We start from the raw sequence: 20,864 nt of genomic DNA, 5'->3' as shown, positions 1-20,864 counted from the left end.
ACTTCCTCTCTTTCCATTCTCTTGAGGAAGGCTTGCAGTGCTATAAATTTCCCTCTTAGGACTGCTTTTGCGGTATCCCAGAGGTTCTGATAATTTCTGTCTTCATTGTCCTTTTGTTCCAAAAATTTGGCAGTTTCCTTCTTAATCTCATCTCTGACTCAGCTATCATTCAACATAAGGTTATTTAACTTGCATGTTTTCGTATGAGTATGCAGATTCCTGTTGTTACTGAGTTCAACTTCTATTCCATGGTGGTCCAAGAAGATGCAAGGAATAATTTCTATTCCTTTAAATTTACTGAGGTTAGACTTGTGACTTAAGAAGTGATTGATTTTGGTGTATGTTCCACATGCTGATGAGAAGTATGTGTATTCAGTTTTGTTGGGATGAAATGTTCTGTAGATGTCTGCTAAATCCAAATGTTGGATGGGTAGGTTTAAATCTAAAATTTCTTTGCTTAGCTTCTTCTTGGAGGATCTATCCAACACTGCCAAAGGAGTGTTGAAATCTCTGAGTATTATGGAGCTGGAAGAAATCAAGTTGCTCATGTCTGTTAGAGTTTCTCTTATAAATTGAGGTGCATTCTGGTTGGGTGCATAAATATTAATAATTGAAATCTCATCATATTGAATATTACCCTTAACGAATATGAAGTGACCATTCTTGTCCTTCCTTACTTTTGTTGGTTTAAAGCCTATTGTGTCTGCAAATAGAATTGCAACACCTGCTTTTTTTCTGATTACCATTTGCCTGAAATATAGACGAGCATCCTTTCACCCTGATTCTATATTTATCTTTTAAGGTAAGATGTGACTCTTGTATGCAGCAAATATGTGGCCTGAGTTTTTGTATCTAGTCAGCTAACCTGTGCCTCTTTAGAGGACAGTTTAAGCTGTTCACATTAATGGAGAATATTGATAAGTCTGGTAATATTTTGGGTATCATGTTTTTCACAAGTCCACTGGACATTTTTAATCCTTTCTCCACTGTGGAAGTTAGAGTTTGATCAAAAGTTTCTGAGTGAGTTTACTTTTGTGGTAGAGGATTGGGCTGGTCATTATGGAGGACAGGACTGAGAATATCCTGAAAAGCTGGTTTGGTTGTGGCAAATTTCTTCAACATATGAATGTCATTAAAGTATTTAATTTCTCCATCATAAATGAAACTCAGTTTAGCTGGATACAGGATCCAGGGTTGAAAGTTATTTTGTTTTAGGATATTAAAAGTTGATGACCACCCTCTTCTGGCTTGAAAATTTTCAGCAGAAAGATCTGCAGTCATTCTAATATTCTTTCCTTTGTAGGTAACGGATTTCTTTCATCTGGCTGTGTTCAGAATTTTCTCCTTCACATTAACTTTAGTGAAGTTAATTATGTTATGCCTGGGGCATGTCTTATTTGGATTGAGTGGTGCTGGGGTTCTGAAACTGTCTGCTGTCTGAATTTCAGAATCTCTTGGCATGTCTGGAAAATTCTCTTTCATAATTTCATGGAGAAGGGCCTCTGTGCCTTGTGAGGCCAGTTCATCACTTTCAGGGATTCCAATGAGGCAGATATTAGCCTTCTTTGAATTATCCCAGAGCTCTCTGAGAGACTGATCTGTTTTTGCTCTCCATTTCTCTTCCTCTTTGAGAGTTTGGGAGGGTTCAAAGCCTTGTCTTCAATGTTAGAAATCCTTTCTTCTGCTTGCTCCACTCTGTTACTGAGGGATTCTACTGTATTTTTCAGATCTTTGAGGGCTGCAAATTCTTGCTTCAGTGCATCAAAATTGTTGGTGGTTTTGTCTTTAAATTCATTAAATTCTTGAGACCACTTTTGAATTTCTCCTTGAATTTCTAATTCTGACTTTTGAATTGCTCCTCAAATTTCTAACTCTGAATTTTCCTCTATTGTATTAATCTTGTTTGCAATTCAAATTCTGAATTCGATTTCTGACATCTCGGCCAGCTGTTTATGAATGGGATCTTCATTTACATCTGCCATGTCTTTCCTTGGTGGGGGGGGTTGATCTATTCTGGTTATTCATGTTACCAGAGTTTTTCTGCTGATTCTGCCCCATGATTGTTTTACACCATTTAATTTTTCCCCTGGAGCTTTGTCGAGTACCCGTACAGTGCTATGGCCTGAGATACTGGGGACATGTTTGGTGTGGTGGGGCTAAGTGGTTCAGTCTTGATTTCAGCTGGTCTCCATTTGACCCTAGTGAAACAGTTACTCTGGGTTGAAGTCTCAGCTGTGGAGAAATACCAGCAATTAAGTCACCCCGCCCCACCCAGGAAACAATTGAAAAAGGAAAATCAAACCTTCCTACAACCACACACTCAGGGCACCACTTGAATAGTCCTAGGGCAATTGGCTCAGTTCAAAAGGTCCAAATCAATTGTGTCAGTGAACACCTGTGTCAGATGGGAGAGTTTAAAAGGTCTCTGGCAACTGGATTGCAGGGGTCTGGTGGCAACTCAGATGTGACTTGCTCCATTGCTTCATGAAGTCAGGAGGACCCACCCAGCAAATAGATTAGTCTGGGAAGATTGATGCCTCTTTCCCCACCTTGCACCTCTTCACACCCAGTCACTGGTAGCCCCACAGGGCTGTGACCCAGTTGCCTCTAGTGAACAGATACTCCAGGGTTTTGCACCTGCCTGAATCAGAAGGAAATCTATATCTGCTCAGGTAGGCTGTTGCACTCTGCCTCTATCCAGTAGGGGGAGGTGATGCCTGACAACCTTGGGCACTTGATGGAGGCTGGAGGGTGTTCACTCTGTTCCAGCCCCACCCCCGATTGAAGTTACTGACAGAACAGAACAGAACAACTTTGCAGGAATTTCTTTCTGTCCCCGCTAAATTCCCCTGCAGAAGATAAGGTGTTTTGAGTCCCCAGAGCCTGTGCCTCAAGCCCTGTCTTTGCTCCTGCAGGTTTGTATTTCGTTAGTTTTCAGTTCTAGCCTCCTGCCTTCCTTTGTCGATAGGCTGACAATCCCCTGAGGGCCAGGTACATCTTAGGCTCAGTAAGTGGTCCTCTGGATCAGCCCTGCCCTGGGAATTTCCCGACTTTGCATGTGCATTTTCTAGTCCCTGCACTCCACCCAGGCTGGTATCCACTTCAGTCAAACCCTTTACTCACAGGGCCTGCGTTTCTGTCCCAGATCTGTTCCACAGTGGTTGCCACCTGAGAAGATGCCTGGCATCCTCTGGTTGCCCAGTGAGACAGAGGGTGTGGCTTTGGAATATCCGGGAGTGAGCCCTATTGTTGCCAAAAATGCCTGGTGCTCTGCACCTCGGGGCACCGCCACTTCGGTGTGGTTCCCTCTCAGCCAACTGTCCTCTCCTCACTCCTGTACCGCAGAATCAGCTCTGACCAGTTGTAGTCTAGGCCCTGTCCACACTCCTCGAGAAATCACCCAAGAATCTGATCTCTTGGGAGACAGGCCTCCAGACCACAGAATGAGAGTGGAGGGGAGTGCTGGTAGCTCAGAATTGCAGGTAGAGAATATATACCATTCTAACAGTTTTATGCCTGGCAGGAGAATGCTGTGGCCCCCTAGTAGGAGAGGTAGGTCCAGTTTTTAGAGGGTCTCTCCTGTGGAGTGTAGTGGGAAGAACTGTGAACTCTGCTCGTTTGTTTGTGGGGCACTCTGAACTGTTCTCATGGGGAAGGGGACTCCCGTCTGCTTGGTGATGGATTTTGTACCTTTTGTTTGTATCCTTGGGGTCGCAGCTCACCTCAGTGGGGTTGATGTGTGTTCTTCAATCTTCTCTCTTATTGCAGCTCTAATCCACCAGATTACTTGCTAAATTTCTGTCCTTTAACTCTCCTTCTGGATGGGAGCCTCTTTATATCCTGGGCATTTTTTTCTGGTTTTTATGGATGATCAACTTTTCCAGTTTTCATTGAGCAGCTGCTCTTTCCACAATTTTCTGATAAATAGTATTTGCTGTGACAAGGCAATACACCACATCAGGCTTTGTTTGGCCAATTCTATGACATCTATCTTGGGCCTGAGGATCAGACTGGGGGTTCCAATCACTATCATAAATGATAACTATATCAGCTGTAGTCAAATTTATGCCTAGGCCACCAGTTCAATTACTCACTAAGAAGATAAACACTTCTGGATCTGTGTTGAAGTTGTGCATCTGGAAACTCTGATCTTTCCTACAAAAAGGATCATCAGTTGGGCGCGGTTCGGTCACATTAGCATGAGAAGTTGCCTATCAAATTGTTAAAAGTGCTTCTAACATAGTAGGTCGTTAAACTCAGAGTAGGTAGGCAAACTCGCCCATTATCACAATGATAGTCAAAGGCTGAATTCTGCAGCATAATACAGTTTCTCTAACGTAGATTTCCAGGCAAATGCTCACAGTCTCCGTAGGAAGGTCCTGAGGAAAAACAACTTTTTGACTCTTGAAATAACACTTAGCATAAAACAAAAATAGTACGATAATTTTTATTCTTATTCTATAAGTTTTCTTCTATTTTAATTTGAATTTTTTGTTTACTTTTTAAAATTTTAATTAAGACAGAGACACACAAACTAGGCTAGGCTGAACAAGGTCAGAATCGTCATTATCACTGTCTTCCACCTCCACATCTTGTCCTACTGGAATGTCTTCAGGGGCAATAATATGCATGGAGCTATCATTTCCTCTGATGACAATGCCTCCTACTACAATACATACTGAAGCAGAGGTCCCAACCTTTTTGGCACCAGGAACAGGTTTCATGGAAGGCCATTTTTCCACAGGAACAGGGGTATGGTTTGGGGATAATTCAAGCACATTACATATCCACCTCAGATCATCTGGCAGATTCTCATAAGGAGCATGCAACTTACATCCCTCATATGCACAGTTTACATAAGTGTTTGCACTCCTATGAGAATCTAATGCAGCTTGTCTGACAGGATGTGGCGCTCACGTGGTGATGTAAGTAATGGGGAGTGGCTGTAAATAGAGATGAAACTGCACTCGCTCAACTCAGCAGCTCACTCCTGCTGTGCAGCCCTGTTCCTAACACACCCTGGACCACTACTGGTCTCTGGCCCATGAGGTTGGGGACTGGAGTTCTGAAGGTCCTGCCTGAAGCTGTTTTTTAGTTCTTTTTTATTAAGTAGAAAAATTACATCTAAGTTCATGATTAAAATTGTAACATAGTCATTTATTATCATTGTGAAGTACTATGTATTCTACATAATTGTGTGTGTTATAGTTTTGTATGACTGAAAGCATAGCAGGTTTATATCAGCATCATAACCAAGATATGAGAAATTCACTGTGTTATGATGTTATAGTGGCTATGATGTCCCTAGGCATTAACAAGTTTTCAGCTCAATTATAATCTTATGGGACCACTGTTTTGTATACAGTCCATCATTGACTGAAACATCTTTATGTGGTTTATGTGAAATAAAGCATGACTGTATGTCAAAATCTGTTAATGCTGGTTCAAGAATTAGAACCCAGGTCTATCTATTTGAGTTAGGGTCCACTCAAGAGAAAGAAAATAAACAGTTATTTGAATAGGAAAAGAAGAATTAACTCTGACAGGGATTCTATAAACTGAGATTGTCCCCTAAGGGGTAAAAAGAAATCTATGAATCAATAAGAGAAGATATAAAAAGTGGTTAACTCCTTGGTCTGAGGCAGATTACCTAAGAAAATAATAAATTTTAAGGAAGCCCACTCCTGGGGATCCAGATGTTCCTCCACCTGTGGCCCAGTGACTGGTTGAGTTCACTAGGGAGACATTTTATTAGAGCTTGTGGGGAGGCCACTTTCTGGAATTCTACAGGAAATTGTCCATAGGGAGATATCATGCTGTAAAACTCACAAGGAACCCATTCATGGGAAGGTGCTGTACCATGGAATTCTCTAGGAAGCTCATAGTGGTGGAAAGGCAGGGTAGCCTATAGCATGACAGATAAACTGCTCAAAAGGTGCCCTGCCCAGCTGGCCACTGGGGCACTGCAAGAGCCTTCCATGAAAAACACCAGAACCAGAAACAGCCCTTTCATTCTCTAGTTCTTGCCATTGTCCTCTATGGTTGATGCTTAAAATGGTGCCATATAGCAAGGGAGAAATGTTGTAGTCTCACAAGCAGGACAATGAAGGATGGAGTTGGAGCTGTGAGGCAATAGATTGATACCTGGCACACCTCTCACCAATAAATCTACTTCCTTAATCATAATACCACACTGCCTTGTACTTACTTTTACTGGAAAATAATGCAATTTAGCACAATAAAAGAAAATAAGAGTAAAGAAGGGAAAAATGTAACAGGGTTATAAATGGAGATTGACATCAGTATCTCTTTTTCTCTTTTTTATCTCTTTTTTCTCTTTAAAATATTTCCTGGTAAGGTCACTTTAAATCCTTTAGAGACTACTGTTTAACTAAAATTCAGTACATTGGCTTATAAACCAAAAACGAGAATTATAAACTGAAGGCCAAAGGCCATACTAGAGTTTTTTCTTTTTTTTTTTTTAATTTATTTTTATTTTTATTTTTAATTTCAGTGTGCTTGTTCATGTTTGTTTGAAGTACTCCTTTTTTGTTGATTTTCTTTTTTCTCCTGCAGTGCTGGCTGTTTTTGATGTTGTTGGTAGAGACGGGGTCTTACTCTGGCTGACTGCTGCTCATATGGGTTTTGAACCTCTGAGCTCAGGCAATCCACCCGCCTCGGCCTCCCACAGCGCTGGGACTACAGGCGTGAGCCACCACACCTGGCCCATACTAGAGTTTTTTCATTCTACAATTTAATTTTTACTTTCAGTTGCCTCATCTACTAATTATTAATTACGTCATGATTAATTGCTAAAGATTTATTTGCATATTAAAGCTTCTTTAGATTTATGAATGTTTCCTGAATCATTTGTAGGCTGTGAGATTTTGACAACTTATTTAAGTTCTCTGAGTCTTGGTTTCTTCATGTAAAAAGAAATAATAAGGGGATCTACCTTACAGATGGTATGAAAACTAAATTTGTTAATAATTTAAAGCACTCAGAACAATTCTTTGCACATAACATGTGCTATATAAATGTTTGTCAATAAAAATTCAGTCATAGCAGATGCATTTTATATTTTCTTAAAAATCACAGCCTAGGAAATTAATTCTTTCAGTAGTTCTAGTTTGAGGAACTCTACACCTACTCAACATTTTTGTCAGATTAATATGAGTCTGTTGTTTCATGGCAAATAAAAATATATAGTTATGTTAGAAGATGCACCATGAATTATATTCATTGGATGTCTTAAATTGATTTCCTCATAGTTTTAATGACACTGCTCTAAACTGATAATGTTTGAAGATTTTAGGAAATTTTTTACTCTTTAATTTTTGTTAGAAATTAACTGAACAATAAAAATTGGGGAGTAATACATTAGACTAAAAAAAAAAAACCATTAAGTTTTCAATATAACTTGCAGTATTCAAATTGTTAGTTTTTAATTTGCATCTCTTAAATATGAAGGCATTCTATCAAATGTCTAAAACTTTAAATATTCTTTCTTTATTTTTTACAGGTGACCACGAAAAACATTCTGAACTAACCAAAAAGTCCAAAGCAATTGAAATGATATTTACACTCTATCCTCCTCAAGGGGCCCAGGTGCGTAATAATGCACAACTGAAGTCAACTTGGCTGAGACCTATAATAAATGGGGAAGAAGGATATAGATATATAGGTAAGACAGTGAACTTTATTTTTATAATAAAGAAGAAATTATATTTTACAATATTTAATAAAATATATTCATATGCATAATTTAGATGATGTGGGATGATACATAGACCCTTTAGAATTTTCTCTTTAATTCCTAGATATTGGCCTGCAATTTAAAAAATGATTCTTTTATGCTTTGATGACTTCACTAGAATAATGGAAATATAGTATGTTTGTCTAGTGACCTGTTGGTGGACTTTTCAGTTGTTCACTTTGAGACTACCACAAGTGAAGGTGCTATGAACATTCATTAAAGTCCTGTATTAGATATGTGCTTGCATTTTCTTGGCTAAACTGCTTTCCACAGTGGTTATACCATTCCATATTGTTCACTGACAGAGATATGAGAGTTACATTTGTTCTGCAGCTACATCAGCACTTGGTATAATCAGTCTTTCTAATTTTAGCCAATCTAATAAATGTGTACTTATATCTCATTGTGGTTTTAATCTGCATTTCTCAAGTAAATAATGATATTCAACATCTTTTCATGTATTTTTCATTTGTGCATCTTATCTTCTTTGTTGAAGTGTCTGTTTGCATCTTTTGATTATTTTTATATTGTTTAAGTTTTGAGACTCCTTAGATATTCTGGGTACAAATCTCTTAACATATAGATGCTTTGTATTTTATTCAAGTCTGTGTTTTATCTTTTCTTTCTTTTAATAGTATCTTTTGAAGAGAAGAAGTTTTAATTTTGACACAGTTTACCACTGTATTCATTTGTGACTTAAGCTTTTGCTATTGTGTAACTGGAACAATATTCTGTTAGTGCAAATGTGAAAGGGCAAAAGCACTTTGGAAAATAGTTTAGCACTTTCTTAACAAAGTTAAACATATACCTACCATAATAGAAAGCCATTAGACTTTTATATAATTAACACAAAAGAAAATAAAATATTAGTGTATGTTCATTAAAAAACTTATACATGAATATTACAGTACCTTTTTTTTGTAAAAGACCCAAACTAAAAACAAATGCCCGTCTACAGATGAATGGATAAACAAATTGTGATATATCAATGTAGAATACTCAGGAATATTTAAAAATACATTGATACTGTTTTATATATATAACAACATGGATGAATCTCAAAATAATTATGCTAAGTGAAAGAAGCCAGATCAAAAATAGTACCTATAATATGATGCCATTTAAGTAAAATTCCAGAAAATGCAAATTAACCAATAGTGACAGAAGCAGATCCGTGATTGCCTTGGCATGGAGTTGGATGTGGGAATGAGAGGTGATGTGTTTGAAAATTTGAAGGTGATGGAACTGTCTTTATTTTGCTGATGGTTTCATGGATGTATTCATGCCGGAATTCACCCAATATATAAATAGATGCTCTTTCGTGTTTGCCATTTAAACTTCAATGGAGAAAGCTGCAAAAATAAAGATTAAAGAATCAAGACAGTGAAACTTGTATGTTGGTAATACTTTTGAAAGATGTTTTATCTTTAAATTTTAAAACTTGCATTTTTACATGTATTTAAACAGAGTCATAAATTCAACATAATCACTTTGGTGCACAATAACTGTATATTTGTGGGTACAGTTCCGGGATGGACAGCCTAGAGGGAGAAAAGGAGGGAAAGAAAGGGAAGAATATTATAAAAAATAATATCTGAAGTTGGTTTCCATTAAGATAATTCGGAACCCTGGGTGCTATTTATTTTCTCTGCAGTTTTCCATCTGAGATTGCCAGAATGTGATTGTGTCATTCTAAAGATTTGCATTTGTTGTTTAGTGTCCATTTGGAAACACTTTGATAAAATAAAACAGTACGAAGGAAATATGCAAGTGGCATTGTATTGTAACTTGAGAACTCTGTCTTCCCAGCTTTTAAGTTGTTTTTTAAAAATTTTCTTTGATTAAGTGCCCAGAGCCTTGCATCATTTTGAATTATAGTTGTTAATAAATTGACTGACAAGAGAGTTGCAGCATATGCCTTGAAAAAGATGTCTATTATGGAAGTCCTTCCTAAAACTGAGTAACTCCTTAACTAGACACATTTTAGGGAAGATATCTTAGGAATTTATTATGTGTTCCAACATTACTACTCCACAATGTAGGCACTCCTGTTTATTGATTTGACTTTGTAGATCCAGAGCTATATCACCAGCAAGAGTTGAGGAGCAAATAGAGATATGAATCCTCCATAAACAACATAACAACATGGGTTGATAACAAATTATCTAGTATTAGGAACATACGTTCTCTAAAAATACCTGGTATACTCATATTTTTGTATCTCCGAATTCCTAGAATAGTGTCTTTAATATAACTGAATGCTATATGTCATGATATCAACTTGCTTATATGTACAAAGAATTCCTTTTCAGTTATTATAATCTTATAGCAAGTAAACCACAAGTTTTTAAATTTTTTCCAGGGATATATGTCTTGTCAAACTTACTTTTGGAAGAGCTATATTGGAAAATGATCTTATCTTTGAAAAAGATAAGTGTCTTCACTTATCTTCCCTTATGCACTGTCTGTCCTTAAGCTCGCCTGTCCCTCAGGCCTGTCACATATATGCAGAGCTTTTTCTTCTTCATTAGACTTTTATTATGTTGCCTGAGTTTTAACCTGGAAACTGTAGATTATTTTGAGGAACACGTTAGCACTATAATTCTTAGAATTCTAATAGAGATACCTTGAAGAGAAAGGCTAGCTGTATCTTTCAAGGAAGCTATTTAGGGAATACAAATGAATGATTAAATTACTTTCTCACTCCAATGTCTGTTTTAACCAAAATTATATTATCATATTATGGTAAAGTTTCTAATTAGTTCAGATCTGAGTAATGGGCAAAGACCACTAGTTCTTATGCTTCATTTTCATATATAATTTCCACCACTTCCTATAATACATTTTTATTTACCCTTCTAACATAAGGTTAATTAAATTATGTAATTAATACTAGAACCTGATTTCTTGCCCCAATCACTGTTTTCCATTAAAAGGGTACAAGATATTTTAATGTCATTCATTTTGTTCCACTGCCTTAAGGCATAACTGGACTTACATTAAGTAAAGGAAAGTGTCTCTCATCTTTCAAGAATCTGGCAATGACACAATTGTCCTTGACAGTCAAGGCTGATTTTTGATGATGATCCCTCAGAATTTTCTACTTCACAAAATAAGACTTTCTTTTCTTATATATCATTTATTACATTTGAAACTTTTTCACATCCACAAAGTAAAGGCTATGCATGGCTTATTATGACTCTTTTTTTCTAAAGTGGGCTATTTAAAGTATTCTTTAGACTCCTTCCTTCTAATCCTTGATATCTTTTGGCACGTCCCTCTGAACATTTTTTAAATTTCTCATTTTTTAAGTGATAGGGCTCAGAATAAGATGTGATAATCCAATACATGTCTGATTTATTGTGAATATAATCTTAGCTACTACTAGTTCTGTGTATATTCTCATACTTTTTAAAGACTTTTAAAAATATATATCCCAGCATTTATTTGGCTTCCATAATTTTTCATCTAATTTTGTCATATTTTCTTATAACTATATGATATGTGGATAATTTATTTTGCCTTCTTAAATGTGCTACCCTGATTAGTCTTGCCCCCCTCCCTTATTTAGAATATAAGCATTTATTACTCTTGTCAAAACTAAGCTTAATTTTGAGCCCATTCTTTGGCTTATTATGTAGGATTAATTATTACAAAATGAAAAACACAAATCTGATTTGAAAGCAGATCAATATGTTTTATATCATTTATATCTGCTTACATATAGGAAATGTTGTGCACATCTATTTATTTAACAAGTATTAATTGAATGCCTACTATATCCTTGGAAATAAAAATTGAAAACTTTGACTTAGTCCCTTTCCTAGAGGTGTACACATTCTAGCAGATCTAAAGCATTATGAGAGTTTTACTCAAGTAGATTGAATGAGCACTCATAGTGGCCCATAGGTGAAATAGAATGCTACAAATTGAGGAACTTCAAAAGATCTTGGAAAACATGTAGAAATAGCCAAAGATGTCCCAACACTCAATATCTGAAATGAAAATACAAAGTTGAATTACTGCTCACTTAAGTAAAGCAGAGTTATGCTGGTGAAACACAGTCTCCCTGAGCAACTCAGACTGTTTATTTTACATAGGGTTTGGGGAGGAGTGGTAATGAGCCTCCAGGATGGCCCAATGACTTGCTGCCTGGTATTCATACTCTTGTGTATTTCCCCCTCATACTGTATCAGGATTGGCCTGTTACCAGTAGAATACAGACCACTTCTAAGGGTAGGTCAGAAAAGATCTTCAGAGGCTAGGTCACAACGTATCTTCTGGCTTCTGCCTTGCTCTCAGTTGGATAATTCACTCGGAGGAAACCTAGCTGCCACGTCATGAGGACTCTCCAGCAGCCCTGTGGAGAGTTTTGTGTGCTGCTGGACTGAGACCTTCCCGTGAGTCAGCCCAGCCAGTCCTTCAGATGTCTACAGCTCCTGTGAGAGCTTGACTGCAACCTCATAAGAGACAACCCTGCACCTGAACCACCTAGTGAAGCCACATCAAGATTCCTAACTCTCGTGCACTGTGTGAGATAAATTTCTGTTGTTTTATGCTTCTAGTTACACAGCAGTGGTAATTATCATAGACAGCATGTAAGTCAGTGATTAGTGGCTTATAGCAGTGGGAGTGAAATAACCTAGGATTCTAAGCGTGTTTACTCAGGAAAGTCTTGAGTTGTTGATTAGATTTTCCAAATGTGTTACTAGAGTGAGACTTTTGTTCATTGGTCAACTTTCAAAAGTATGGTCTCTCACTGATTGGTTGGCTTTTGGAAGTATGGTTTATTGAAGTTGACTGTCACTGATTGATAAAACATGTTTAAAACTGGTTCTGGGAGTTACTTGTCACCATGGCTGTAGAATCATAATTGATGCATTGAATAGGTTTAAAAAAAAGTTCTAATTTTAACTTGTTAGCATAGCTGTAGAACTGTTAGGCTGTTCTTAGGAATGTGGGGAAATGTTACTCTCTATAAACAGACATATAAAGAAAAAAATTATATATTGCATGCTAATTGATATAATAGAAGCAATTAAGTGTAATTGTGAGCCTAGGAAAAGAAAAGGACTACATCTGGCAGTTTAAGAGATGATTCTATAAAAAAGACAAAATATGAGTTTGTTTTTATGTAGTAGGTTAGACATACTGAGTAGAAAAGAGGAAAGAGAATAGGAAAATTATAAGTGTGGAAACTTCATTTTAAGAAATTACTTTTGTTTGTTTCTACTCCTACACAATTTAGCATGGGACTTTTTTTAAGACAATGGTTTTATAAATACCAATAAATTTGTGACAAAATATGCAATGGCAAATAAAGCAACATATTAATAATTCTTTGGAAATACATATCCTTACACTGTTCAAATATTGTTCATATAATTTATGCCTATCTCATAGCCATAAATACATGTATCTGTTTCTATATAATTAGATATTATATCTTTAGAGGTTAAAGTAATATATATCTATATCTATTTTTATATATAGATATCTGTATCTATATTTTATCTCTCTCTCTATTTATATATATATATAGATAGATAGATAGATATATAATGAGAGATTAGAGTAGCTCCTTACATTTTAAATGGTTATTTTATGTAATAAGGTCATTGTTTCAGAATATAATAAAGAACTTGGAAGTTTGCATAAAAGTGTCTCTACCCAGTTAAAATTGATATAAAAAAGGAAATGTTAATGAGAGTCTAACTCAATGCCAATTTGCTCCTATTTTAGACACTGTGGAAAGCACAATCTTGCTTAAGAGAAATTTCTCCTAGAGTAGTGGTTCTAAACTTTTTTGACCCAATCTGCACTTAAAGTAACAACTATTTTATAATTTACTTTTACCTTCTTGAAATGAAATACATAGATAATATAAATTACCTACCCAAGTAGTTTCATATATACAGTTGACATTTGAACAACACGGGTTTGAATTGCACAGGTCCATTTATGCATGAATTCTTTTTTTAAATTTTTATTTATTTATTTATTTTACATATACATGTATTTACATATACATATTTTACATTTACATATTTTTTTTATAAATATATATACTGGAGTATTTTCAGGAGATTTGTGTCAATGTGAAAAAACTCACAAATGAATGCATAGCCTAAAAATACTAAAATAATTAAGAAAAGTTATGTCATGACTACATAAAATATGTGTAGATACTAGTCTATTTTATCATTTACTACCATAAAATGTTCACTAATCTTTTATAAAAATTTAAGACTTATCAAAACGTTGACACACACAAAACTTACAGACTGGACATACCACCATTTATAGTCAAGAGAAATACAAACAAATATAAAGATGCAGTGATAAGTCATAACTGCAGAATATTAATTGTGATAGTACTGTACTACTGTAACAATTTCATAGCCACCTCCCATTGTTATTATGGTGAGCTCATTTGTTGCAGGTATCTGCTTAACATGGTTCATGGCCCTCATCATCTCCATGTGAGCCGTTTGTTTCTCCAGTAAATAGTTTATCACAATAAAAAGTGATTTCTTGTGGTTCTCGTATACTTTTCATTGTGTTTAGTGTAAGACTATAAACTTTAACTAACACCGCGATGCTCATACCAAGTGTCACTAGTGATGTTGGAAGTCCTCCTAAGAAGCAAACTCATGACATTACAAGAAAAAGTTGAATTGTTTGATACGTGTAGATTGAGGTCTGCATTGTGATTAAAATAAATATGCAGATAATGTAAATTTCCAGCAATAGTAGAATAATTAAATAAATTATGAAACATAAATAAGATGGAATTCTATGTGAAGTTGAAAATATGTTATTAAATATTTACTTATAAGAAAATATGAAAAATGCATTTTACTGAAAAAGCCTATAGTACAGCTTGTCATATATAATAATTGCATATAATTATACATAAAATGAATTAAGAATATACAAATTTGAATCTCTAGATTATGTAAGTCCAGTGGATTTTATTTATTGTTTTAGTGTGGCTGAATTTTCTAATTTTTCTACATATTCTATACATTTTAATGTACATAGTTTATTAATTATTATAATAAAATATTAGAAAGTGAAAAATATCATTCTGAACCTCCATATGTATGCTGTATTCTTCAATTTTAAAAGAAAAAAGGCTCATTTATGATATCTTGTTCTTTGTTTGTAAATTTACCCTTGTTTTGATTTTGCTATGTTAAACTGTAATAAAAAGAATATTTATCATTATAAAGTAAAATGAGAAATGTATGAGGCTATTTTATAATTTTATATTTCAAAACCACTTAAAATTATTTTATATTTAAAACTACATTTAAATGTGGTAAAACTACATTTCAGACTTGTTAAAATAGAATATTTATTTGGAAAAATCTCTTGCCCTGACAGTTCTCTAAGCTTTTGATAATGTGTTTTATTTAATTATCCTTATTCCCCACTATAATTCCCAGCCCATAGTAGATATGTGTGCATAAAGTGGTTGTTATATGAATACATATGTGAAGAAATACTATAGCAGCTGAGCTGTTTCAAGGTGGCGCCTGTGGCTCAGTGAGTAGGGCGCCGGCCCCAAATGCCGAGGGTGGCGGGTTCAAACCCAGCCCTGGCCAAACTACAACAAAAAAATAGCTGGGGGTTGTGGCGGGTGCCTGTAGTCCCAGCTGCTTGGGAGGCTGAGGCAAGAGAATCGTGTAAGGCCAAGAGCTGGAGGTTGCTGTGAGCCATGTGACGTCATGGCACTCTACCCGAGGGCGGTACAGTGAGACTCTATCTCTACAAAAAAAAAAAAAAAGAATACTTTTTTTCCCTATCACTATATAATACTATATATTTTGAAATTATTTTGCTCTTTCTGAGTTCCTTCAAAGGTTATTGTAGTATCATATGGCTATAATACAGTGTGGGATAGTTCTTTAATATTAATTTTTTTAAATTAATAAATAAAATATAAATTATTATGAAGCCAGAAGTCCAAGATGATATAAAAGCATCATTCAGTCACTCTACAAATGTTTATTGAGTGTGTTATGTTAAATATTCTGTTGTAGACAACAGGAAAATTTAAAGATAAATAAAACATCTTCCCTCCCATGTTAGTTTAGAGTGGAGAAATGATAAATTACATAATTAGCTACAATAAACATATGAAATGATGAGGGACATAAAAAAGCACATATTGAGTGCTCTGTTGCTCTGCTAAGCAATCTTGAGAGGGAGGGTAAATAAAAGACTTTCTGAGAGAGAAAGGCATGAGCCATGATATAAATAATGCTGTGGATACCTTTGAAGAATGAGGAGGACTTCTTTAACTTTAGGGTCACAGAAAAAGATTCCCCTTGCAAGGACAATCTTTTCAATACATGCAGAAGAATGAAACTAGACCAATATCTCTTGCCATATGCAAAAATAAAATCAAAATGGCATTAAAAACTTAAATCTAGGACCTGAAAATATGAAAGTACTAAAAAGGAAACATTGGGGAAACACTTCAGAACATTTTGCTGGGCAATGCTTTCTTGCATAATACCCCCAAAGCACAGGCAACCAAAGCAAAATTGGACAAATGGAATCATATCAAGTTAAAAAGATTCTGTACAGCAAAGGAAACAATCAACAAAGTAAAGTCAACCTGCAAAATAGGAGAAAATATTTGTAAACTACTCATCTGATAAGGGATTAATATAAAGAGCTTCAACAACTCAATAGGAAAAAATAGAATAATCCAATTAACAATGGGCAAAAGATCTGTACAGACATTTCTCAAAACATACAAATGGCCAACAGGTATATGAAAACATGCTCAGCATCACCAGTCATCAGAGAAATCAATGCAAATCAAAATTACAATGAGATAACATCTAACCCCCATTAAAATGGCTTTTATCAAAAAAACAGGCAATAACGGATGCTGGTAAGGATGTGGAGAAAGGGGAACCTTTGTACACTGTTGGTAGGAATGTAAATTAGCATAACCACTCTAGAGAACAGTTTGGAGTTTCCTCAAAAAAACTTATAAAAATAGAACTACCATGAGACCCAACAATCCCACTGCTAGGTATATATCGAAAGGAGGGCAATTCGTTATATTGAAAGGATATATCTGCACTCCCATATTTATTGCAGCACTATTCACAATAGCCAGTATTTTGAATCAATGTAAATGTTCATCTGTGGATTGGATAGAAAAATTGTGGTACATATACACAGTGCAATATTATATAGCCACAAAAAGAATGAAATCCTGCCGTTTGCAACAACATGGTTGGAACTGGAGAACATTATGTTAAGCAAAATAAGCCAAGATCAGAAAGGCAAATCGCCCATGTTTCCACTCAGAGGTGGGAATGAAATATTAAAACAATTGGTGTCAAAAGACAAGAGAGTAGAAGTATGATTACCAGAGGATGGGAAGGGTAGTCAGGAAGGGAGGATAAAGTGGGAGTACTTAACGGGTGCAAAAATATAATTTGATAGCATGAACAATATTTGATAGCACAACAAAGTGACTTTAGTCAACAATAAGTAGTGGCATACTTTAATATAAATAAAAGAGTAGAATTAGGGCAGCGCCTGTGGCTCAAAGAAGTAGAGCGCCAGCCCCATATGCCAGAGGTGGTGGGTGCAAACCCGGCCCCAAACAAAAACTGCAAAAAAAAAAAAAAAAAAGAGTGGAATTGAATATTCCTAACACGAGGAAATGATAAATGCTTAAATTTATTGATATCCCAATTGCCCTGTTTAATACACATTATATGCCTATATCAAAACATTCAATGTAAATATATAACTATTATATACCCATAATAATTAAAATTTTAAAAAGAAGTGTTTTAAAAAACTTTTTAAAAACGTGTCCCTTCAACTAAAACATTTAGTATAGGCATTAACAACCTGTCTAAAGTAATAGTAATTAAAAATAGTGAACTTATTTACTAAGGAGTAAACACTATTTCACTCTACAACAATCAATGTAAATCTCATTAATATTTTAATATATAAATTAAATATAAAGGTAGATTGCTTAAATTTGTAAAATTGCAAAGAAGTAAAATATAAACAAGCTTGCTCTGTAGTATAACCACTTTTTATTAATTTATCATAGTTTATTTTAGTATTTTATAAAATATTTATAACTAGAGAATATGAAGTCTTGGAAGGGATAGTACATATTTTTGCTTAACTCTCTTTTAATTTTTACAGAGAGTCAGATGGGAGGTATTAGAGAAGTATCATTTATATTGAGGACATGAAGACTCAGAGGTTAAGTGGCTTGTCCAGGATTGCCCTTAATTGTAACTGTGCCAATGGTTCAAGTTCAGGTTTACAGTAGGCCTATACTCCACCCTCTAAACACACACACACACCTCCAAATATCCTGGATTTTTATGAAAAGTAATTTTTCTGGACAAAGTAAATACTACATTTATTTATTTACTAGTCTTTGTTTTTCTCTTTGTTTTCCTCAGTCTTAAAAATCAGTTGCTTTATTTGTTCTTTGAATATTTTCTGAAGCAGAAACTGAAATACTACTGTTCCCCCTCTGTCTTGGGAGTAGAAGTGAATCAAAGGCTTTGGTCCTAGCATCCTAGCCCTGGAAATCTCTTATTGTTTCTGGACTCATTGGGTTCTAACCTGTTTGGAAAATTCTGAGCATGCATTTTTGCCCCCCTCAAATCTTGCTTTGCATACCTATTTTAACCTCTAATCTTTTCCTTTTCCAAGTATACATATTAAATAGTAGGAAAGAGTACTTTATTTTGAAAACTCATGTAAAATAAAAACTGATCCTTATTAGATGTAAACTTTGTTTAAGCTGAAAATCATTTAATATCCATAGGGGAAAATGATGACTTTTCCCCTCCAAGATTGTAACATAATGAAGTGAAAATGTTTTCACAGTACTTTGGAATTTTTATAATTGACCTCCGTGTTGTTTGACTGTCAGTTAAATTAGAAAATTTGATAATCGTAGGGAGCTGATAAGACTTTCTATTAAAGTTATGTGATTATGTTAATCTCAGTTCAAATATAGTTTGCCTGAACTCTGTTTCGATTATATAATATTAGAATACATTAACTTATTAAATAAGCTTATCTAGAGGGCTTACAAGATATTAAACGTCTTTAAGGTGACCATTAAACAAGAATGTAAATCTTATACTAAAACCATAGTTGTCTTTCCCCCTTAAAGGCTTAAAATGTGGAGCATAGATATTTCTATATAAATAGGTATTTTTTCAGTGCTTTTTACTAGTTGGTTAAAAAAGGAAAAAATATAGATATTTAGACAGTCTATATAAATAGACATATAAAAATATAGGCACATTTAGACACATAATCAACGTATGAATATGATTTTTTTTATCTTTTACTGTTTGCATTTTGTGAGAAAATAGTGAGTGATGAATACTAAAACATGTAGAGGCTCCCAGGTTTCATTTGATATGCAAACACCTGGATACTGGAGTTATTTAATAAATACATTGACAGCTGCTTATACAAAATACTTATAATTTTATAAAATACAATTTGTGGCAGGTTGTAAATAATAAAGATCTTCCAATAATTTTAACCATATTTTCTTCATTTGTGGACACGACGAGCTCAGTTATCATGACTGCCACGTATCTCTCTTTACATATTAACATCACGATTACTGACTGTCCATTTTGGGGGATGGTATGGCCTGGACCATGGTTCCAGACTCCTGGAATGCCCGAACTACAAAATATGCCTAGAATATAATATTTTGGCACTATTGAATATTCATGATGTTGGTAACCTCCATCTGACAGTCTGTTTAAGGGGCACCTACAATAGATTTTAATAGATTTTAAGAGTAAAATTTAAAGGCAGAAAGGAAAGTTATGGAAGAGATGGGTAGGAAAAGAATTTTGTGTTAAGTGCTGGTGCCTCCGTGCACACTGTCATAGATATGGGCAAAAGTCAAGAGAATTATTTCTATCTTGATATATGTACAACCTATGTATTTCGGTAGTAAAAACAGTTCTTTCACTTTTTTTTTTTTTTCTTTTTTAGAGACAGAGTTTTACTTTATGGCCCTCTGTAGAGTGCTGTGGCATCACACAGCTCACAGCAACCTCCAGCTCTTAGGCTTAGGTGATTCTCCTGCCTCAGCCTCCCGAGTAGCTGGGACTACAGGCGCCTGCCAAAACGCCTGGCTATTTTTTTGTTGCAGTTTGGCCAGTGCTAGGTTTGAACCCGCCACCCTGGGTACATCGGGCCGGCGCCCTACTCACTGAGCCACAGGCGCCACCCAACAGTTCTTTCACATTATAGAACACACTCAGGTGTGTCCTACAATATGTACTCAGTGTTAAATAATAACCAGTATTTTGCTTTCAGTTTCTGGTTTTAAGTTTGAGATTAATTGTAATTATTTAACATCAAAGCAATTCAACGTCTATTTTGTGAACATAGAAATGTGTTTCAGACACTATATTATTTGAAAGTAAAAAATACAATTTGCATGTATTGAATGAGTTATGTATACAAAACACTGTGCTAAATGACTTAATTGAATTTTTTAAGTAATTTTTTTAAACCTCATGGAAATCTAATGGGACAAGTGTCAAAGAAACAATCAGAGAGAGGAAATATACCTAGAATGCATAGCTAGAAAGAAGACTGTAGCAAGAAACAAGGCAGTAGGACTTCTCAGCCTATAATTAAAAAAATTTAAAATAGGATACTAAACATGTAACCTGTGGAAAAGTAGATCAGAATAAAAGATTCAAGCAGATTTCAAATGCAAGACCAACACTTATATACAATTATTTGGGTGGTATTCTTGTATATGGCAAATAGATAGAATATTGTTATCGGTGATTTTAGATTGTGGTAATCAATAACATTTTCTGGGGGAAGGCAAGAAATTAGTTCTTTGGGGCCAACATCAATGACCAATGTTTACATTTTTTATCAGTTATTTTAAGAATAATCCAATGTTTACTCATTACTATCTAAAATTAGGATAATGAAGAAACCTTATTCATTTACTCTATATTTACTAAGTGCTTTAGATCACCTATAAAATATGCTACCAAGACATAGCTATTATACCATTAACTTTTTGTTGTATTTTCTT

At 35.0% G+C, this 20,864-nt stretch overlaps 1 protein-coding gene across 1 annotated transcript in view; it reads left to right on the top strand.

Annotated features, from left to right (window-relative positions):
• Positions 1-20,864, top strand: part of IQCM (IQ motif containing M) — a 474,905-nt gene that overhangs the window by 390,946 nt on the left and 63,095 nt on the right. The window contains exon 12 of the mRNA XM_053597778.1: positions 7,523-7,684. Within this exon, the coding sequence (XP_053453753.1) occupies positions 7,523-7,684 (162 nt within the window). The remainder of the gene's footprint in view (positions 1-7,522; positions 7,685-20,864) is intronic.

The sequence above is a fragment of the Nycticebus coucang genome, chromosome 1 (genome assembly GCF_027406575.1).
Source record: "Nycticebus coucang isolate mNycCou1 chromosome 1, mNycCou1.pri, whole genome shotgun sequence".
In the NCBI taxonomy this organism is placed as follows: domain Eukaryota; kingdom Metazoa; phylum Chordata; class Mammalia; order Primates; family Lorisidae; genus Nycticebus; species Nycticebus coucang.
Note: the sequence above shows the minus strand (reverse complement) of the source record. Positions and strands in the feature narration are given on the sequence as shown.